This window comes from Neovison vison, chromosome 1 (genome assembly GCF_020171115.1).
Source record: "Neovison vison isolate M4711 chromosome 1, ASM_NN_V1, whole genome shotgun sequence".
Taxonomy (NCBI): Eukaryota; Metazoa; Chordata; class Mammalia; order Carnivora; family Mustelidae; genus Neogale; species Neogale vison.
The window spans coordinates 41,090,009-41,111,658 of record NC_058091.1 but is presented as its reverse complement, the minus strand read 5'-3'; the positions used below and the strand labels follow the sequence as shown (position 1 = coordinate 41,111,658).

The window sequence follows — 21,650 nt, the reverse complement described above, 5'->3', positions numbered from 1 at the left end:
TGGCCATGCCTGAGATGCACCTGTAGTCTGCTGCTTCCCTCTCCCCTCCTCCCCTTCAACTGCTGGCTCCCACTTCACAGGGGAAAGGCCCAGAGGACCAAAGAGACAATTCACAAGACTAGTCGGTATCCTAAAAAAGTGAGTAACTGATTTCTGAGTACAAATGCCCTTCACCAGTCAGGGGGTCCCCATGTCTTTGCTTTCAGCAAAGGTAAACGAAAGCCCAATCAGGATGTCTACTGATAAACTACTAAAAACAAGCCTTGGTGATAGAAAACTGGGCAATTTACAGGATGTAACTAAATAATTGAGTGAATGCTATAACAAAACTCACCCCATATCCATCTACTTATTTATGCAAACAAGGTTTCTCAGCGTTCACATCAACACAATCAAAATAGAACTTATGCCAAATTCTGTCTTATTCAAGCATGCATAGGTGAATTAAGTGGGAAAAGATCCACGGTCTTAAGAGGTATACTTATCAATCAAATTTTTACTTTTTATTCTTAACAGTTACCTATAAAACACATAACAGTTATGCTGTCAATCAATTGTGTACTATTAATAATTACAATAATTTTTTTTTAAGATTTTATTTATTTACTTGACAGAGATCACAAGTAGGCAGAGGCAGGCAGAGAGAGAGGTAGGGAAGCAGGCTCCCTCCTGAGCAGAGAGTCCGACGCCGGGCTCCATCCCAGGACTCCGGGATCATGACCCGAGCCAAAGACAGAGGCTTTAACCCACTGAGCCACCCAGGCGCCCCAATCATTACAATAATTTAATTCAAAAGAAAACCTTCACAGTTAGAACTTTATCTTCCTAGGAAAGAGTAACCATTTTAAAATGCAGATTTATATGCATATTTTTGTTACAGAAAACCTGTGCTGTTTTACAGATGTCTGTCCAGAGTAGGGGGTCAGGCAGGGGACACGTAGTTGCTGTCCTTGGTGGCCCCCTCCATCTCTGAGGTTTCTGTGATTTGCTGAGGCATACACAATGCCCTGACAGTGCTCACTGCTCATTGATTAGGGTTCCACAGAGGGAGACTTTAACCCTTTGCAACCCTGACAGCCCCCACTGAGAGACCGTGTTGGGTATAAAGGGCTATTCCTGATTCTTGAAAAACAAACAAACAAACAAACAAACAAACAAAACATTACAAAGAACTGGTATGGACATGGGAGGGACTGTGTCGGGGGGAGAAGGGGCCTGCAGTCCCATGTACCCCGAGACTGAACTTTACCTGGGAATCGATGACAAATATCAGCGCTCCTGTTCCCCGGAAGATCATCTCATAGTCAAAGGTAGGGTCAAAAAAGTCAATCTGTCCTGGGAAGTCCCAAATCTGAAAATTAACAAAGGAGCTATTGGAAACGTCTTCCCGGCAGATCTTGTTTGTGCTCTCCAAGAACAGTGTTTCGTTGGGAGACATTTTGTGAAAAACAACTTTCTGAATAGATGACTTGCCACTTCTCCTCAGGCCCATGAGCAGGATTCTGGGCTTCACCTCAGTGCTGAAGGGATCGCTGAAGTCCAGAACTAGAGAAACCACAAAACGAGAATGAGGGTGAGTTGCTTTCACAGTGGTTAATTAGAGGAGTTTCACTTCCACCTCAGATGTGATTTATGATTCACAGACACTGCCACTCCTCCAGATACAGAGACTGCTAATGACCTCACGCCACTCATTCAGGGGGCCTTTGGTAAGTGCAGAACACTGAAAAATGCTGTCTCGCTACCTGTCACACCATTCCAGAGGGCAGAAAAACCTGTCCAACTCCGTATCACAAGAAGCACATCTGGTGTGTGACAAGTAGAGCTTTCCTGGAGCAGAGTGTGAGGGGAAGAAATCCAGTCTTAGCATTCCAAAGCAATGTTGTCTTTGTCTAGATCATCAGATTCTCTATGCCCTAAAGAGATGCTTCTTCATTTGAGTTATGCCTCAAACGAACAATTTTGGATTTCATCAAAATTTAAAACATTGGCGCTTCAAAGGACACTATAAGGAAAGTGATGACAAGCCACAGAATGGGAGAAAACTTATGCAAATCACATATATGAAAAAGGACTAATATCCAGAATATATAAAGAACTCTTACAATTCAATAATGAAAACAACCTAACCAAAAAAAACTGGCAAAAAATCTGAGACATTTCTCCCAAGATACAAAAATGGCCAATAAGCACATGAAACAATGCTCTGCATCATTAGCCCTCCAAAAAATACTAGTCAAAAATCACAACAGGATGCCACTTCACACACACTGGGATGGTTATAATAAAAAAGACAAATAACAAGTGTTGGTGAGGCTATGGAATAATTAGAACCTGCATCCACTACTGGTGAGAATGTAAAATGATGTGCTTTCAACAGTCTGGCAGTTTCTCAAAGGTTAAACACTGAGTCACCACACAGCCCAGCAATTCCACTGCTAGGAATATATTCAAAGAAATGAAAATACATGTCCAATGCACATGAATTTCTTTTTAGTTTCCTTCTGACATACCCTCTTACATTCTTCTCAGGCCCTGGACCCAATCTAATTCAATGGTGACTGGAAAGTAATTCTTTTTTCCCTTATTGCAACTAATAAATTTTTCCAAGTCTCTACAACTGTCTTAAACACATATTAGTACCTGATAATATCCTAGTGAATTTCATTCCTATATATAATATTTTGATGTTTGATGTTTGAAAATTACAATAGGTTTTGGTAAACACACAAATTTCAGGTAAAACAATAACTGAATAAAGAAAAAGTAAGCAGGTTTGGGGCGCCTGGGTGGCTCAGTGGGTTAAAGCCTCTGCTTGCAGCTCCAGGTCATGATCCCAGGGTCCTGGGATTGAGCCCCGCATCGGGCTCTCTGCTTAGTGGGGAGCCTGCTTCTCCTCGCTCTCTGCCTGCCTCTCTGCCTACTTGTGATCCCTGTCAAATAAATACATAAATAAAACTTAAAAAAAAAAGAGACAGAAAAAAAAAAAAAAAGAAAAAGTAAGCAGGTTCAGATGCGCACTGTTGCTCTTCTACTATAAGCAACATTTTATTCCCGCCCTACCCACGCACTCCTTTCCAGTTCAACTTAACCCAATTCAACAATCTACTGATGATATACTATAGAAGCAATAATGCTTCTTTAGAAAAAACACACCCAAACAAGTCACCAGCTGCTGCTTCTCCATCAGTCATTATGTGCTACTCACTCACAGTATTGTCATTACAAGTCAATCTTAGCAAAAGCAGAACATAAATTAAAAAAAGAAAACAGGGCTTCCAGTTTAAAAATTTTTTGACTGGTAACATGTCACAACCTTCCCTCCCACAGCAAATCCCTAAAAGTTACAGAAAAGGTATAAACTGTAAATACATAGACGAACAAATAAACATAAATATCTGAGCTTAAACAAAACAAAACCACCACCACCACCTCTCAAAGCTGCCAGATCACAGAGAAAACCCCAAGATTAAAAGGGAACCTGCAGCCCATGACTAGGAATGGTAGGGTTCTGCTACAGAAGGTAGAACTCGTAGAAGCCCAAACAGGGAGGGACATGAAGACAACGAACAGGGTTGTTATTTGGAGAATCGTAATGAGAAAAGCCAACAGATAAACTCTGTGCACCACTGCCACCCACCCAGTACATATTTCAGGTAAGAGCAGTGACTACAGGAGTTTGGGTCTGAGGGGCAAGGCAGTGCTCCAGGGGCTCAGAATGCCCAGCAGGAACAGGGAGCACCCTCACTACCCTGCTCCAAGTGTGCTGCCCTTCCTTAACTCTCACTACAGTTCGTGGAGTTCCACAGGGGGAAGCAGTACTATCTTCCCTCCAGACATTTCCTCCAAAGTCTAATATCCATGTACCCGAACATACATCTGAAGAAGCGGAGTTCATAAGGAGTCAGAGTAAACTTCCAAGTTAAGTATAATTAAAATATTCACAGGGGGGAACCTGGGTAGCTCAGTTATTAAGCGTCTGCCTTTGGCTCAGGTCACAATCCCAGGGTCCTGGGATCACGCCCCCCATCAGGCTCCCCGCTCTGCAAGGAAGCTGCTTCTTCCTCCCCCACTATCTCTGCTTGTGTTCCCTCTCTCACTGTTTTGCTCTGTCAAATAAATAAATAAACCTTTAAAATAAAATAACATAAAATATTCAGAGAAAATGTGATAACCATAAAACAAGAACAGACAAGTTTCAGAATAAGAGCAACCATGAAAAAATGGCCTTAGAGATCTTAGAAATAAAAATATAATTGTGTGTGTGTGGGTTAGATACATGGATTTAAAAACAGAATAAAGACAGATAAAGGAGGCAACAGTGAACCAGAACATCAAACCCTCTCAGAATGTAATCCAAAGGGATACACTGCTGGAAAGTATGAGATAAATGTTAAAGTGACATCAGGAATAACTATCTCAAACCAGTAGAAAATGCAAATACTTGTGAAAGTACATTAGAAAAGGGTCCAGAAGGGTGCACAACAAACAAACAATACATAAGGGAAAGATTTGGGGGAATCACCAAAGAGATACTGGCTTTAATTTTTTTTAAGGTTTTTTTTTTTTTAGTAATTTTTATACCCAACGTGGGGCTCAAACTCATAACTCTCAGATCAGAGACACATACTGCTTTGACTGAGCCAGCCAGGGACACCCGTGGCTTTAATTTTAAAAAAGAAAACATATATATACACACACACACACACACATTTAAAATTAGTTTTGAAAAAATGTTTAATGTATAGGGAGTCAAAGCAAATACAGAAATATTTCAAAACACTAAATACTCTTTAAATTGATTTCAACTCCACATTTGCTTGTTAAGTGGTTGTTGCAAGGTTTCTGTTTTTTCAATACAATAATTATATTGATTACTATACTCAAAGTAGCCAATTGGTAAGGTTGGTCGGACAAGAAGATATGCAAAACATGGTTCCCATCTTGGAGAAACTTAAAATCCAGTCCAGATAATGTGGTATGGGCACAAAGATAGACAAATAGATCCTGCGAACAGAGTAAGAAGTCACATATACAAGGACAACTGAGATTTGACAAAGATGAAAAGCCAACTCAACAGAGAAAGGATAGTCATTTTTACCAACTGGTGCTAAAACAAGTGGATATCCATATGCAAAAAAAAAAAAAAAAGAAATTCAAACCACATCTCATACCAAATACAAAAATTAACTCAAAAATAGATCATAGATCTAATTTAAGGCCTAAAACTATGCAATTTCTAGGCGAAAATATTTATGACCTTGGGTTAGGCAAAGATCTCTTAACTATAACACCCTCCCCCCAATTTGACAAATTGGACTTTATTAAAATAAAAACTTCTGCTCTTCAAATGACACCATTAAATAAAAAGGGCAAGCCATAGGTCAAAAGAAAATATTTGTAAATCAAAGATCTGATAAAGGATTTGTGGAATATGTAAGGAACTCTAAAAACCCATTAATTAGAAAACAAAATTCAATTTTTGGAAAAGTGGGAGAGAAAAGATTTGAACAGACAATTCACCAAGAAGACTTATGAAAGGTAAATTCACACATGAAAAGATGCTCAGCCCATCACCAGTCATCAAGGAAATGTAAATCAAAACCACAATGAGGTATTATTGCGTACACAGTTAAGATGGCTAAAATTAAGAACACAGTAACAAGTGTTGATGAGGATGTGGAGTTACTAGAATTCTCATACTGCTGTGGAAAAGTAGAATGGTATAGCCATTTTAGGAAACAGCTTCACGGTTTCTTAGGAAGTTAAACATGTAGGGATGCCGGGGTGGCTCAGTCGGTTAAGTAGCTGCCTTCAGCTCAGATCATGATCCCTGCGTCCTACAATCAAGTCCAAGATCGGGCTCCTTGATTGGCGGGGAGCCTGCTTCTCCCTCTGCCTCTGCCTGCCACTCTGCCTGCCTGTGCTCTCTCTCTCTCTCTCTCTCTCTCTGACAAATAAATAAGTACAATCTTAAAAAAAAAGAAAAGTTAAACATGTATTGTATTCTGCAGCCATATATTTACCTAAAAGAAATGAAAGTTTATGTCCATACAAAGGCTCATAGCAATTTTATTTGTAATAGTTAAGACTGTTAACAACCCAAATGTCCAGGGCGCCTGGGTGGCTAGGTCGTTAAGCATCTGCCTTTGGCTCAGGTCATGATCTCAGGGTCCTGGGATTGAGCCCTGCGTTGGGCTCCTTGCTCCCCAGGAGGCCGGCTTCTTTCTCCCCGAGTTCCCCTGCTTGTATTCCCTCTCTTGCTGTCTCTCTGTCAAATAAATAAATAAAATCTTAAAAAAGAAAGAAAGTTACCCAAATGTCCATCAGCAGGTGAATGGATAAATAAATTACGGTGCATCTCATCAATAAAAATAAACTATTGACACATATAACATGGGTGAATATCAAAATGATTATGCTGAGTGAAAAAAGCCAGCTGAAAAAGACATATACTCTGTGATTCAATTTACATAAAGTTCTAAAAACTGTAGACTCATCTATAGTGACAAGTAGCAGATCAGTGGTTGCCTGGGAAATGGCAAGAGGTAGTGAGAAGGCATCAGAGGGAGCAACCTTGATGGTGTATAAAAAAACTTTTAAGGGTAATGTGTATGTTCTTGGCTACTGTGATGGTTTCACAGGCGTATACATATGTCAAAACTATGCATGCATATGTCAAATAAATGTACTTAATTTTACATTAACTATACCTCAGTACAGCTTTAAAAAAAAAAAGATTTATTTAGTTAGGTAGACAGAGAGCACGCAAGAGGGGGGAGGGGCAGAGGGAAAGGGATAGAAATCCTCAAGCAGACCCCACTGAGTGTGGAGCCTGACACAGGGCTAGATACCAGGACCCTGAACCAAAACCAAGAGTTGGTGGCTTAACTGACTGAGCCATCCAGAAGCCCCCTCAATACAGCACTTTTTTAAAAAATGTATTTACGGGGCACCTGGGTGGCTCAGTGGGTTAAAGCCTCTGCCTTTGGCTCTGGTCCTGGGATCGAGCCCCAGATAGGGCTCTCTGCTCAGCAGAGAGCCTGCTTCCCCTCTCTCTCTGCCTGCCTCTCTGCCTACTTGTGATCTGTCAAATAAATAAATAAAATCTTTTAAAAAATAAATAAAGTAAAAATAAAAATAAAAACAAAAATGAAATGTATTCTCAGGGCACCTGGTGGCTCAGTTGGTTCAACATCTGCATTCTGTTCAGGTCATAATCCCAGGGTTCTGGGATCGAGGCCCACATTGGGCTCCCTGCTCAACGGGGAGTCAGCTTCTCTCTCTCCCTCTGCCTGTCACTCCCCCTGCTTGTGCTCTCTCCCTCTTTCTCTCTGTCAAATAAATAAATAAAATCTTTAGGGGCGCCTGGGTGGCTCAGTGGGTTAAGCCTCTGCCTTCGGCTCAGATCATGATCCCGGGGTGCTGGGATCGAGCCCCGCATCGGGCTCTCTGCTCAGCAGGGAGCCTGTTTCCCTTCCTCTCTCTCTGCCTTCCTCTCTCTCTGTCTGCCTTTCAGCCTACTTGTGATCTCTCTCTCTGTCAAATAAATAAATAAATAAACAAAAACAAATAAAAATAAAATCTTTAAACAAAAAATCTAAAGTAAATAAAAATAAAAAAGAGTACCTGACAAAAAAGATTTGTAAATGTATTCTCAAGGACAAAATGGAAACATCAAAAGCTACAGTTGTTCTATTACTGCCTCACAAACAACTAGTGTTAGATCAATGCCAAGTGTAAGAGAAATGCCTATGAATGGGAAGGAACTCAGTGCATTACAAGGATTATGAGTGCAGACAAAGCAGAGCAGGATTTGGATGGGGTTGCTGGGGGTGGTGGAAGGAGGCTCTCTGAGAAGAGCAGAGCTCCAAGCTTAGGCAAAGGCACCATGCCTTTCACAGAACAGGAAAACAGGCACTCAAACTCATCAACCACATAAAAGGTACCTTCCATATGCCAAGTCCTGTACTGGGCACTCACCACACTTCGCCCCATTCAACTCTTTCAGGAATACATAGTATTATCTCCATTTCACAGGTAAAGAAATTACAGGCTCAGGAAGGTCAACATTCAAAGTGAGGGCTGGCCCGTCCCAAAGTCTATGCCTTCTGTTTCTGCTGTGCAACACTCCATCCAATCAAAGGAAGCAAAAGTCTACTTTAAATGACATATAAGCACAAAAATATTTAAGTGTTTATACATGTTTTTACTTCTTACTACTGGAGATCAGTGTGGATTTTAACTTCCCTTCATTGGGATCTGCAGAAGTGTCGGCGTGGTCTGGCCATACATGCTCGTGCCCCCTCCTCTTCTTGGGAGAGTGGGAGGTGATAGAAGGTCACCGGGTAGAGAAGAGGTAGTGTATGTACTCGTTTACATACACAGACTGGCTGGAAAGTGAGAAGCACGTGCCACTACAAGGTACACACACAGTTGGAAGTGTTTACCTTCTCCCTGCCAAGTTCAAGCATCGGCCACCAACAGTAAAGTGCTGGGCAATGAGGGGCCAGATCGGCGAGGGTACCATCAACTCCGTTGAGACCCCTCAGACCCAGGAAGACGCATTTTACATTTAGCTGGTTTGGACACATGCCAGGTACCTTGCTAGATATTTCTGCAAACTTGGACCCCCTCCTCCTCCCCGCACACCTCCCATACCCCCGGCAATGAGGAGGTACAAGTCTGTTTTGCACCTGAGCAATCTGGGGGAAGGAACATGCCCAAGGTCACAGGGCTAATATGTGGTGAAGTCCTCATGTAGAGTCTTAGCCAACAATTAAGATGGCATTCAACAAAAACTGCAACACAGAAAACACAAGAGACTAGGAAATACCAGAGAACGCCATGTGTAGTAAGAGTCCACACTGCTAGCCAAACTCTTTTAGATTTACTTAGGCATATGTGATCCTGGTTCACAACATAAGTGTATTTGGTACGTGACCCACAGTCAAAAAAACTTTGTTGACCACTGCTATGGACCAGTTTCTTGTATCACAGAGGACTGCTCACAAAAATCCCTCCTTTGGGGCCCCTGACTAGCTCAGTCAGTGGACCATGTGAGTCTTGATCTTGGGATCATGTGTTCGAGCCCCACGGTGGGTGTGGAGATTACTTTACAAAATAAATAAAATAAAGGAAAAATTGATTTGCCATTGCTTTCAAGCATGATAGGCCTCTAGGGTCTGATACAGATCATGTGTATTTAAAAAAAAAATCTCGGGGCGCCTGGGTGGCTCAGTGGGTTATAGTCTCTGCCTTCGGCTCGGGTCATGATCCCAGGGTCCTGGGATCAAGTCCTACATCGGGCTCTCTGCTGCTGCCTGCCTCTCTGCCTACTTGTGATCTCTGTCTGTCAAATAAATAAATTTAAAAATCTTTAAAAAAAAAAATCTCTCCTCTTATCATCTCCCACCTCCCCTTAAGTATCTCTGCTTCTGAAACCCTGTGGGGTTTCCCAGAGGCTCTCACCCACTCTGGGAGTGATAGCAGGGAACACACATCAGGAAATGCAGCACCCAGCTAGCCTCCTGGCCACCTGGCTCTCCCCACTAAACTTTCCCTGTGCATCACCGCTTGCTCAAGAATATCCTGAGAGGGCACCTGGGTGGCTCAGTGGGTTAAAGCCTCTGCCTTCGACTCAGGTCATGATCCCAGGGTCCTGGGATCAAGTCCCACATCGGGCTCTCTGCTCAGTGGGGAGCCTGCTTCCTTGTGATCTGTCAAATAAATAAATAAAATCTTAAAAAAAAAAAAGGTGGGGGGGGTGCCTGTGTGGCTCAGTGGGTTAAGCCTCTGCCTTCGGTTCAGGTCATGATCTCAGAGTCATGGGATCGAGTCCCGCATCAGGCTCTCTGCTCAGCAAGGAGCCTGCTTTCCTCTCTCGGCCTCTCTGCTTACTTGTGATCTATCAAATAAATAAAAATCTTAAAAAAAAAAAAAAAAGAGAGTATCCTGAGAAAAGTGAAAGGAAGAGAATGAAGGATGAGCACTACAAGCTAAGGGCTAACAGTTTTAGATCACAAAGGAACCACAGGATTTGGGCCTGGAGATGGAATCCCAGGGAAGGCCCTTTCAAAGTGTCAGCGGGAGTGGAGGAAGTTGCTGGGAGAGGTGAAACTGACCAGAGGGCCGTTTGTTCGGTTTCATAAAGGTGGCCTGATCCTCTGCCAAGTGTTAGAGGGGGCTGAGACACAGGCTGCAGACACAAAGAAAGATTCATTCCTTAGCGATTAGAGGAGAAAACAGACCAAAAAAACCCTGACAATTACAGTACACTGTTACAGAGGTGTTCACGGGCTCACAGAGAGGACTCCCTGGAGAAAAAGCTGTCTTATAGAAAAGGAGGTGGTAAGAGATGAATGAAGGAAAGGTTGTGCCAGAAAGAGATTCTGGCTTTCCAGGAGTTTAAGGAATGTAGTTTAAAGACAAGAAAAGGCTGCACATTGTCTAGTGACTTCCTTCCCACAGCATTTAGAATAAAATCCAAACACCTTCTTTCTGCAAAGGCCCTAACATGGGCCACCTTCTCATCCTGTGCCCTGTTCATCCTCCCTACTAGTTCCCTATCCTATAACCACTCTGGCCTTCCGGTTCCTCACCCTGGACATCCAACTCCCTCCACCTGAAAGGCCTCCCTTAGCTTTCTTCCCACTCACCCCAGCAGCAATTTTACCTCCTCTCAGCTGAATCAGACCCCATCTCTTAATGACAACCCTGTCTTTTTTTCTTTTTTTTTTTTCCTCTTTTAGGATTTATTTATTTGACAGAGAGGGAACATGAGCAGGGGAAATGGGAGAGGGAGAAGCAGGCTTCCCGCCCACCAGGGAGCCCAATGAGGGATCCCAGAACCCTGGGATCATGACCTGAGCAAAAGGCAGGTGCTTAAAGACTGAGCCACCCAGGCGCCCCAACCTTGTGTCTTAATGGTGGCTCAGTTGGTTAAGCCAACTCTTGATTTTGGCTCAGGTCATGGTCTCAGGGTCATGAGACTGAGCACAACATCTGGGCTCCTCAGTGACTGGGCAATGTGCTTAAGATTCTCTCCCTCATATAAATAAATATATTTTTTTAAGATTTTACTTATTTATTTGACAGAGAGAGAGAGATCACAAGTATGCAGAAAGGCAGACAGAGAGAAAGGGGGAAGCAGGCTCCCCCATGAGCAGAGATCCAGATGTGGGGCTCGATCCCAGGACCCTGAGATCATGACCTGAGCCGAAGGCAGAGGCTTAACCCACTGAGCCACCCAGGCACCCCTCATATAAATAAATCTTAAAGAAAAAAATACTTATCACTATACAAAGCTATCTTTTTACTTTATACATTTGTCTTCTTGTCTGTTTACTTGTTTATTGTCTGTACCACATATACCCAGGCAAATTATAAGGCATGTGGCATGAGTCCAATAAATATCTTTGAATAGCTTTGTTGATAGAGAAGTCTGTTAGCTCCCAGCAAACAAAAACCGCAACAAAGAAAACAGACGAGATTGGGGAAATCCCAGAGTACATCATGTATAATAGGAGTATATACTGCTAGCGATATTCTTCCAAGTTTACTTACACATATGTGGTGCTGGTTCACAATATAAACACATTTTTTATTGTGGACTATGGTCAAAAATATTTTGTCAACCACTACTAGACTCTGCTACTTCATGAATGAGATGCTGGGAAGTCTGGATTTTGCTTTGAAAGCCATGAGGGAATCACTAAGGATTTTAAGGGGAGACTAACATGTTCAGATTTACACTTCAAGAGGTTCACTACAGAAACAGACCCCCCAGAGGAGGGGGGTCAGTGTGGAGATAGTGAAGGGGTCTAGAATAAGTCACTGTGCCATAAAAATTATACTGAGCCAAAGATACTGAAGTCCCTTATTTCCCTAAAGCAGAGCCTCCCAAAAGAACTCAACTGCCATAAATCTTCTTAGAAGTAACTCTGATCTTCTCTTGGGTGAAGACTGAGATTGAGACAGAAGTTAACACCACACCCAAACAGACGTGGTCCCCAAACTCTATCTCCCAGCTGTTCTCCTGTGGGCCCATTTATCTTTCCAAAAAGTCATTTATTTTTCCATAAATTCCCTTTCCCCAACTCCCTTCCAAGAAGTCACTCATTCTCCCAGAACTGACCTCCGTCCCCTCCTTATCCTCTATTAAGATAGTAACAAAGCCAGAAATCTAAGCACCTTTTTTTTTTATTTATTTGAGTAAGTTCTACTCCCAGCAGGAGATCAAGAGTCACATGCTCTTCCAACTGAGCCAGCCAGACACCCCTCTCAACACCTAAATTGCACTTTCTGTGAACTCTCATGCATTAGTACATAATTAAATCTGTTTTTCTCTTGTTAATCCACCTTTTGTCAGTTTAATTTGCAGGCTCTCAATTCAGAACTTAAGAGAATAGAGGGAAAGTTTTTCCTCTCCTCACAGCACTTAGGTTCTTCTAGAACACAAATGAGAAATGAAAGAACTAAGGCACAGACAGTGGAAATGGTCAGAAGGAACAGATCTGTTAAGAAGTTCAAACTGACTCAATAGTATTTAGTGATCCCCTGGACACATATGACAAGGGAGAAAGAAGTCCCAAGTTCCCAAGTTGGCAGAGCAAGCTAACAAGGGCCCATTCACAAAGAGGGTAAAGGGAAAGAGGCTGAACGGGTATTTAAAGTTGGAGTTCTAGGGTGCCTGTCTGCCTGCAGCTCAGGTCAGAAAAGGATCCGGCGCCTGGGGAGAACAGTAACAAGAGGTCACCGGCGGTCTAGAACTGGGAATGAAGGTTGCTGAAGCCATCCGTACCTCAACGGCTGGTTTTTCCCCTAATCTCGTTGCCTGGGGGTGAGGGAATTTGTGAGAGGTTTTAGCCTTGGCCACCAAGAACTGGCTCAAACCAGCCAGCTCCAACCTATTACCACCCAGCAGTTCTCACTCACTAACCACTGCATAGCACAGAGGGTCACCTCTCATCCTCAAGGCGCTAACCTGTATCTTTTCCAGATGTAAAAATAAAAACTGAGGCCTCAATGCTTACCGCAATAAATACTCAATAGATGTTTGTTGGTTGGGATAACTGCATGAAAGTGACTAAGCAGAACTGGAAGCTAAATTAACTGAAGCTTTAAAAAGAAACTTCCTATCTGACACTGGCCCAGATCAGCACTTGAGTATCAAAGAGTATGAGCTTTCTGCCTAGGTAGTTTATCTACTGCGGTGAGGGGCACTGAACATACCTTACCTATCTTGCACTGTATTTGTGAGCTCCCCAATTTTCCAAATACCCTGGCTTTGTAACCAGACTGCTGGAAATCCCAGGAGACTCAACCATCCAAGGAACAGCATTATGAACAGGGGCCATGGAACTGGACCTACAAGCTAATTACTTCATCAGTAACTGGCAGATCTCTGTCAAAAACCAACAGGCCTTATAAATACACAAGGAAGGGAAAGACGCCATCAGTGCCTTGAGTATGTGGCCGCCTGGGGGCCACACCTGGAGGGTCTGTGGGTTGGGAATGTTCACAGCAAAGGAGGAACCAGAGATCAGGAAAATGGAACTCAAGGCCTGACACAGTTCTAACAGGGTTAGCCTCACCTTCTTAAGCTCACGTGGTCTCTCAAGAGAGAAGGAGACATCACAGGACACACAATTCATAAATTCTGAAATACTAAACAACTGAGAACTATTCTAATTAAGGAATGTTTGTCAAGAGCTGACACCTTTGAGTGGGTCCACAATGGGAAAATCAAACAGATTTAATGAAAAATCAGGAAAACACTGTGGCAAAGTGATGGCAAGTGGAATGGTTTAAATAGTACTGGGATAGTAACAAACTGGGGTTCAAGTCCCAGTCTGCCACGTACCAGCTATGTGACCCCATATATGCTCCCTGGCCCATGAGGCCTTACCTATCAGTCTGTGTAGACATGTGCACCCACTCTTTCTTTTTTTACCCTAGCCCAAGCCTAGGTGATGAGAGGGCCTTCTGTGGAATGTAGCTGCTGTGAGAAGCTCACATGGCCTTAAGGGAAAGCTAGAATTTCTTTGCTATTAGTATTCTGTGGGGTCATCCAAGGCTTAAGCTTCTATTTACTTATGCTTTTAGGAAGAGGCCTCTGTTTGTTTCTCTTTGCAACATTATCTGTGAACCTTTACATTTCTGATCAATGTAACTACTTATACATTCAAGACTCAGGATCTCAGGGGTGCCTGGCTGGCTCTGTGGATATGCCACTCTTGATCTCCAGGGTCATGAGTTCAAGTCCCACATTAGGTGTAGAGTCTATTTATTTTAAAAAAAAAAGGGAAAAAAAGACCCTGGAGCTCAGGGACAAATTCCATCCTAGTAAGAATTAAATATATGGGGGCGCCTGGGTGGCTCAGTGGGTTAAGCCTCTGCCTTCAGCTCAGATCATGATCTCAGGGTCTTGGGATCCAGCTCCGCATCAGGCTCTCTGCTCAGTGGGGAGCCTGCTTCTCTCCCTCTCTGCCTGCTTCTCTGCCTACTTGTGATATCCCTATCAAATAAATAAATAAAATTTTTTTAAAAAAGAATTATATATATGAATAATGTCATTAATAAGAGAATATGCAAAAATCATAGATTCATTGCCCATCTGATCAACTACTTAGTAAGAAGAATTAAATATAAACCGAACATATATTTTCAAAGGCATGAAAGTTTTTGAAGGTGGCTTTTATTTATATGTGAAGACCAAATCTTTCTCTATGAAATTCTTTCACATCACAGTGGTAGGTCACTAAAGAAAAATCCCATATATGAATATTTCCTTAATATATATATATTCAGTAAGCTTTCTAATGTGTTCTAACTTACTAATGCTCCTGCAAGGGGAAAACATTCCTGTGAACTTCTTTTTTTTTTTTTTTTTTTTTTTATGCTTTGAGAATGATCCAGGTTGGTTATCTGTGGTCCTCCATCCTATGCCCTGAGAAACTGAGCTGGAGTCTTCCCCAAAGGTCCTCCAGAGGAAAAAGTTGACTGCATCCTGCATGACTTAGGCCAGGAGTGAAAAGCCCATTTGTCTTGAGTGTCACAGCAAACCAGGGAAAGCCACCATTACAAGACATACTGAAAGCTTTCACAGAAGAGGAAGAAAGAAAAGGTTAAAAAAAAAAATAGAAAGGAAGGATGAATAAAGGAAGCAAAGAAAGTGAGAAAAATGAGCAGGAAAGATTGATGCGGTATGAAGTGAAATTGTGTCACCAACAAGAGCTATGAGGTCAGGGGACGGATTGAAGCAGAGGGTAATCAGAGAGACACGCAGTCAGCTGGGGACTGAAAAAGATGGTCTTTTAAACTGAGAACTACACCCCTTATCCGGAACTCTAGAACTTAGTTTCTGCTTCCTTTTTCCCCATCAGACTACCCTATGTCTGTTCTGATACGAAAATGGGAGCGATGTCTGATAGAAGTAGAAAATCAAGATTCCGTAATACCCTGAATCACTGAAACATGTTTACAAAACATCCAATATAAAAATACGCTTTCAGGGAGCTTGGGTGGTACAGTTGGTTGAGCATCCAATCCCTTGTTTCAGCTTAGGCTGTTATCTCAGAGTCATGATCAAGCCCTGTGTCTGGCTCCATGCAGAGGCAGCTTAAGACACTCTCTCCTGGGGCGCCTGGGTGGCTCAGTGGGTTAAAGCCTCTGCCTTCCACTCAGGTCTATGATTTCAGGGTCCTGGGATCGAGCCCCGTATCAGGCTCTCTGCTCGGTGGGGAGCCTGCTTCCTCCTCCCTCTCTGCCTGCCTCTCTGCCTACTTGTGATCTCTCTCTCTCTCTCTCTCTCTCTCTCTGTCAAATAAATAAATAAATAAATCTTTAAAAAAAAAAAAAAAAAGACTCTCTCTCCTTCTCCCTCTGCCCCTCCCCCCTCACTCACACACACCTGTGCCATATGTATTTAAAAAAACACTGTGCCTAAGGTGTGACTTTGGTCACATCGTCTTTTTACTGTTCTATATTTAATCTATTTCAACTCTTCTGTATCTCTGTATTTCCAGAGCCACAGGGAAACCCAAGAGATTAGGCATAGTCAGGGCTGTCGCCAAGCCAACCCTTTTTGGACAAGGCAGAATTACAAGGAAATGGATTTACATATCCATGAACTTGACCTTCTCCTAAACCTTTCTCAGGTCTAACTCGTATTGTGGCTGCAGAAAAGTCCTAGCACTTCAGAGCCACAGTGTCACTATCTAAAGAACAATTACCTATCCCCACTTACTCCCAAGGAACAAAGAGAGGATGAATTCACTAACAATTTTTAAATTACTTTAAGGAAGGAAAAAAAGCTGACACTCATGATTAATAGCTGCACACCAGTGGTTTCACTGCTTTCGTACCCATCAGGGAACTATCACCTGCTGACCGTTGATTTTTCGTTTCTCCAGTAACCACCTGCACTGTCACTTCCTCAGACCCTAAGTGAGTTCACAGGCTGCAGTGGAAACAAGACCACACCTTGGCTGGACTGTGGATGAGCAGCTGTCTTAGCCAAGTTTCCCCTAAAAACTGAGAGGGACTTTGGGAAAAAACAATTTCACTTTTTGATCAAATATCTTTTATTTTTTTAATTAAAAGATTTTATTTGAGTGAGAGAGACAGAGCGTGTGCACAAGTGGGGTGGGGGCAGAGGGAGCAGCAGACTCCCCACCAAGCAGGGAGCCCACAGGACTCTATCCCAGGACCCAGAGAACATGACCTGCGCCAAAGGCAAACACTTAACCGACTGAGCCACCCAGGGGCCCTATATGATCTTTATTTATTTGACAAAGAGAGAGAGAGAGATCACAAGTAGGCAGAGGCAGGCAGGCAGAGAGGCGGGGAGACAGGCTCCCTGCTGAGCCGGGAACCCAATATGGGACTTGATCCCAGGACCCTGAGATCACCACGTGAGCCAAAGGCAGAAGCTTAACCCACTGAGCCACCCAGGGCCCCCACCCCCACCCCGCATATGATCTTTTAATTGCTTTCTTTTTTCTTTTTTTTAAGATTTTATTTATTTATTTGAGAGAGAATGAGTGAGAGAGAACATGAGAGAGGAGAAGGTCGAAGGGAGAAGCAGACTCTCCAAGGAGCTGGGAGCCCAATGCAGGACTCGATCCTGGAAGTCCGGGATCATGACAGCCCAATGCAGGACTTGATCCTGGAAGTCTGGGATCATGACCTGAGCCGAAGGCAGTCGCTCAACCAACTGAGCCACCCAGGCGCCCCTTTTAATTGCTTTCTTGTTACTGCAATTTTTAAAAAGACTTTATTTATTTATTTGACAGACAGAGATCACAAGTAGGCAGAGAGGCAGGCAGAGAGGGAGGGGGGGAGGCAGAGAGTCCGATGTGGGACTGGATCCCAGGACCCTGAGATCATGACCTGGGCTGAAGGCAGAGGCTTTAACCCACTGAGTCACCCAAGCGCCCCTTGTTTCTGCAATTTTTAAAGCACAGTCATTTACTAAAGATTTAAATCCCATGTGTCTAAAAACAATCATTGTATTTGCTGCAATTGTTTCTAATGGCTTATTTATTGCCTCCACTCTCTGGAGTTTTAACTGGAGTGAGGAGATTGAGGGGGAGACCTCACCTTGTCTCTGATTAACTACCTTCCAAGGGGGGTTGAGGACAAATATGTCCTTAACAGAACCAACCTGCCAAAGAGCACTCCAGCTTTTTTTTTTTTTTTTAAGATTTTATTTATTTATTTGACAGAGAGAGATCACAAGTACGCAGAGGCAGGCAGAGAGAGAGAGGAGGAAGCAGGCTCCCTGCCGAGCAGAGAGCCCGATGCGGGACTCGATCCCAGGACCCTGAGATCATGACCTGAGCCGAAGGCAGCGGCTTAACCCACTGAGCCACCCAGGCGCCCAGCACTCCAGCTTTTATTCATGAACAGCTGGAGTGCAAGCCAGAGAAGTGCAATTTAAGTTTCACCTTAGCTGCAGTAAGTTTTCAAATTTTGCACACCGTGGTAAAATTTACAAGGTCTTCAGTTTAAAAATAAGATCTGAAGTTCCTTCTAAGACTAAGGGAAATGAAATTCACACTATCCATTTTGAATCTACCTTCTTTTGCACAGTTCCTGATAAACCCCTTTGCAACTTACCAGGTGATACTAGTCAGTCCTGCATCCCACCTGCTGGGGTAGATCTCTGAACAACGGAAAAAGCCCCAGGTCTCCACTAAGCAAAGGCATTAAATCAAGTCCATGAGGAAGGTAGAGGGGGAAGAGTGTTCATCAAAGAAATGCTTTGTTCAGGGCACCTGGGTGGCTCAGTTTGTGTCTGCCTTCAGCTCAGGTCAAGATCCTAGATTTCCTGCTCAGTGGGGAGGCTCCTCCTCCCACTGACCCTCCCCCCACTTTGTGTTTTCTCTCAAATAAATCAATAAAATCTTTAAAAATAAAAAAATGATAACTTTCTTTTTTAAAAAAAGAAATGCTTTGTTCACAGTTCAAAATGTAGCGTATCCACCTTTCCTCAGAGTAAGAGTCCCTTTCCCTCCACATTCCTTTTCTTTCATTTGAGAGTAGGTAAATGTAAATTTTACCAAAATAAACACAGGATTCCAATGCAACGTGTGCCCAGGGCCTATCAGAAACTGAGATGACCCTCTGGTGACACCTGAGGTCCCAGGATTTAAAGTCACAAGTCCTGGCCTCCACCCTCAACCCAACTCCCCAGGATCCTATCAGTTGTCAGGACATTGTCAGGGACAGTTGTTGCTAGAGCTGCTGACTGAGGAAACTATCTGCCACTCTAGAAAGTGAATGCTCTGGTAAGAGATTCTGCATTCAGGCCTAAACCCCAAAATCAAAGCCAAGGATACGTGGAAAGAACAGGAACTTGAGGTAACAGAGGAAGTCTTGAGAACAGACCACCTATATACAGAAGGCGGAGAGCTTCAGTAAAGTCTGCAGGAACAAATAATCATCTGTCGCTCCTCTTACCACATAAATATACTCAACGCTTTTACAGCCAGATTCCAGGTTGATCCCAAGAACTCACGATGGATGATTTTATTACTGAAGTAATGAAAAGCATCCCTTACAGAGGAGTTTGCCTTTAGGTTAGGAGCAGTGGGGAGCATTCAAGACTGGGCTCTGGGGAAGCCCTTTGTTCAGGAAATCCCACCCCTCAGGCAAAGCTTTACTTCCATTTCAATTTCAAGTCCTCAAATCAAATTCTGAAAGTGTCCCCCCTTAAAGAACTGCAGAATAAGTAAGCAGGTCCTTTGCACTCCAAGGAATGTCTCAGGCCCTCAGAACCATCCCAATTACAGGGCTTTTCTTCCCAGATATAGTCACTTTTCTTTTTTTAAAAGAGTATCATACATGCGCCCTATTGTGTGTCTACCATTTCAAATATCTTCCAAATACATCCCCATTCTGAATCTCTAGAGTCTTCTAAGAATCTAGAAGGAACTAACGAAAGCAATTTGAATAATAACAAAGCGACTGAACAATTTAATTACCAAAGGTAGCCCTAGAGACTCCAACAAAAGGGTTGAAAGCCTTTATCTACAAAACCGTGGCCACGTGCTCAACTGTGGGACCAATTATGCGAAGTGCAGAAGAAAGTAGCACACAGGTGCACACGCCAATTTAAGCAAATGGGGAATCAGCCTAAGTCCTCTTCGGAGAAAGGATGCTATGAAAAAATGTGACTTAGAAAGCTTCTTTCTCATCTATCAGGCTCGAGGTTTAGTTAACTTTCTTCCCTTTAAAACACACACACCCCTTTCTTCCCTTTCTGATTAACTGAAAGTACCACCTACCCCACACAACATAATGGCAATTTCCTCTGGAGAAAGTCTTTGAATGGGAATTTAAAGTTCAACTGAATTTTCAATGAAAGTTCTTCCAAATCAACAGTCACAAAGGTAGTTTTATCCCCTCCCCCGCAATTTCTTCTAAGTGAAATTTTTAGAAGTTAGTGCCTTCTCTAGGAAGCCTACAGCTTCATCTAGATGTTCTGTTTAACAGCCTTATTCTATTGACGTTTTCAAGTGACCTTACAATAGAGGACTTTTTTCCCCTTGCTTTGGAGACAGACAAAAAGGGATGAATCTTTCCGGAATCCTAAAAGACTCTCAACTTCCTTAGGCCTTAAGAATTAAAGGCAGGACCTCCCCACAGGCTGAGCAATTGCTAAACCCCTCTTCTTAAACAGGAAACAGAGTTTGCTTCTGAGTGGCAATGTATTCCCCCGCCCCGCGCTCACTCCAGGGCAGGCACCGCCATGCCCAGGCGGTGACACTGAGAGAGATAAGGTGTCCTAACAACTGTATTTGTCTGGACTCCGGGAAACCCGCGGCCACTCGGTGACTCCCCCGTCACTGGCGCGCATCCCCCCCGCGGCTGTACGGGGGCCCCCGACGCCGCAGACCTGAGCAGCCCAAAGACCCCTCCCGCGGCAACACGGGGTAAGACTGACACCCGCAGCTGCCGAAGACCCTGCCAATCACGCTGCCGCCGGCTGCCTTTTTTAGCCACGACATCTGACCAGGCTTCAACAGCAGCATTCAGGGAGAGGTCCCACGGCGCGTCGGGCGGTCCCCTCCCATTCCTAACCCCCCAGACCCTTGGAGAGCTCCGGGTGAGGGGTGGGGAAGGTACCAGCCCTGGAAAGGGCCAGAGAGCGTACGTTCCTCCTGCCCTTAAGCTTCCTCTCTGCTCTCTCCACGGATCCGGGTCCCCCCTCCGCCGCCTGCTCCCGGGATCCCCCATTTTGCAGCCCGTGGTCGCTCCTCGGACGCCCCTCCCCACCCCCACCTCTCAACTCCGCTCTCCTGGATCCCCTCCAAGTCGGTGGCCCGCGCGCCTGGTCGGGCGGGGGGCAGGAAGACACACAGGGAAGGGATGGGGTGCAGCCTGAGGACGCGCGGGGCGTGGGGCCGGGCGGGGGACCCCGCGCTCACCTCCCTCCTCCGCCCCGCTGTCCGGGTCGGCGTCCGAGGAGTCGGGCCCGTCCCCGTAGTCCGCTAGCCCCACCAGTTCATCCTCCTCGTCGTCGTCCTCGTCCTCCGGCTGCGGCTTCCCCAGCACCTGGCTCATCGCTCCCACGGCCGGCCGTCCCGGGAGCGGCGGGGGTCCCTGGTGGGGGCCAAACCTCCTTCCCTGCCGCTCGCAGCCTATTTCTGAATTGGGGTTTTGTCTGGAGGTTCGCGGGAGCCCGCGGAGGCAGGGCCGCGCGCCCCCCGCGGCGGTCAGCGTCCAGGTCTGGGTCTCGCGGTTCCCACCGCTCCCGGAGCCCCCTTCCCCGCCCCGCCCGCCTGCCGGCGGAGGAGTCAGCCGGAGCGCGGCAGTTCCTCCCCGAGGAGGGAGAGAGAGACTGCGTGACCCAAGTCACCTGACACACACTGTCACACACACACACACACACACACACACACACACTCACGGGCGCGCGCGCGCGCTTTCCCGGGCTCCAGCACCGCTCGGCGGGGCGCTGGCCCGAGGCCGCGCACACACACTGCGGGAGGGGGAGCAAGGGGGGCGCTAGGCTGCGCCGAGCCCTCCACCTAACCAGAAGCTCACAGTGGCACACGCCCGGTACCGCGGGCTCTGGGACGCTGCGCAGTCACCCACCGCGGCTGCGCGCCAGGGGCCCCCACGCGCGCCTCCTGCACGTG

The 21,650-nt window shown here is 44.8% G+C and overlaps 1 protein-coding gene across 1 annotated transcript in view; it reads right to left on the bottom strand.

Annotated features, from left to right (window-relative positions):
• The window catches only part of RRAGD (Ras related GTP binding D), a 41,932-nt gene extending 20,634 nt beyond the window's left edge, over positions 1 to 21,298 (bottom strand). Inside the window, exons 1-2 of the mRNA XM_044245760.1 lie at positions 20,937 to 21,298; positions 1,250 to 1,545 (exon numbers count right to left, since the gene is read on the bottom strand). Of these exons, the coding sequence (XP_044101695.1) occupies positions 1,250 to 1,545; positions 20,937 to 21,072 (432 nt within the window). The 5' untranslated portion in view covers positions 21,073 to 21,298. The remainder of the gene's footprint in view (positions 1 to 1,249; positions 1,546 to 20,936) is intronic.
• Positions 21,299 to 21,650: the final 352 nt, after the last annotated feature.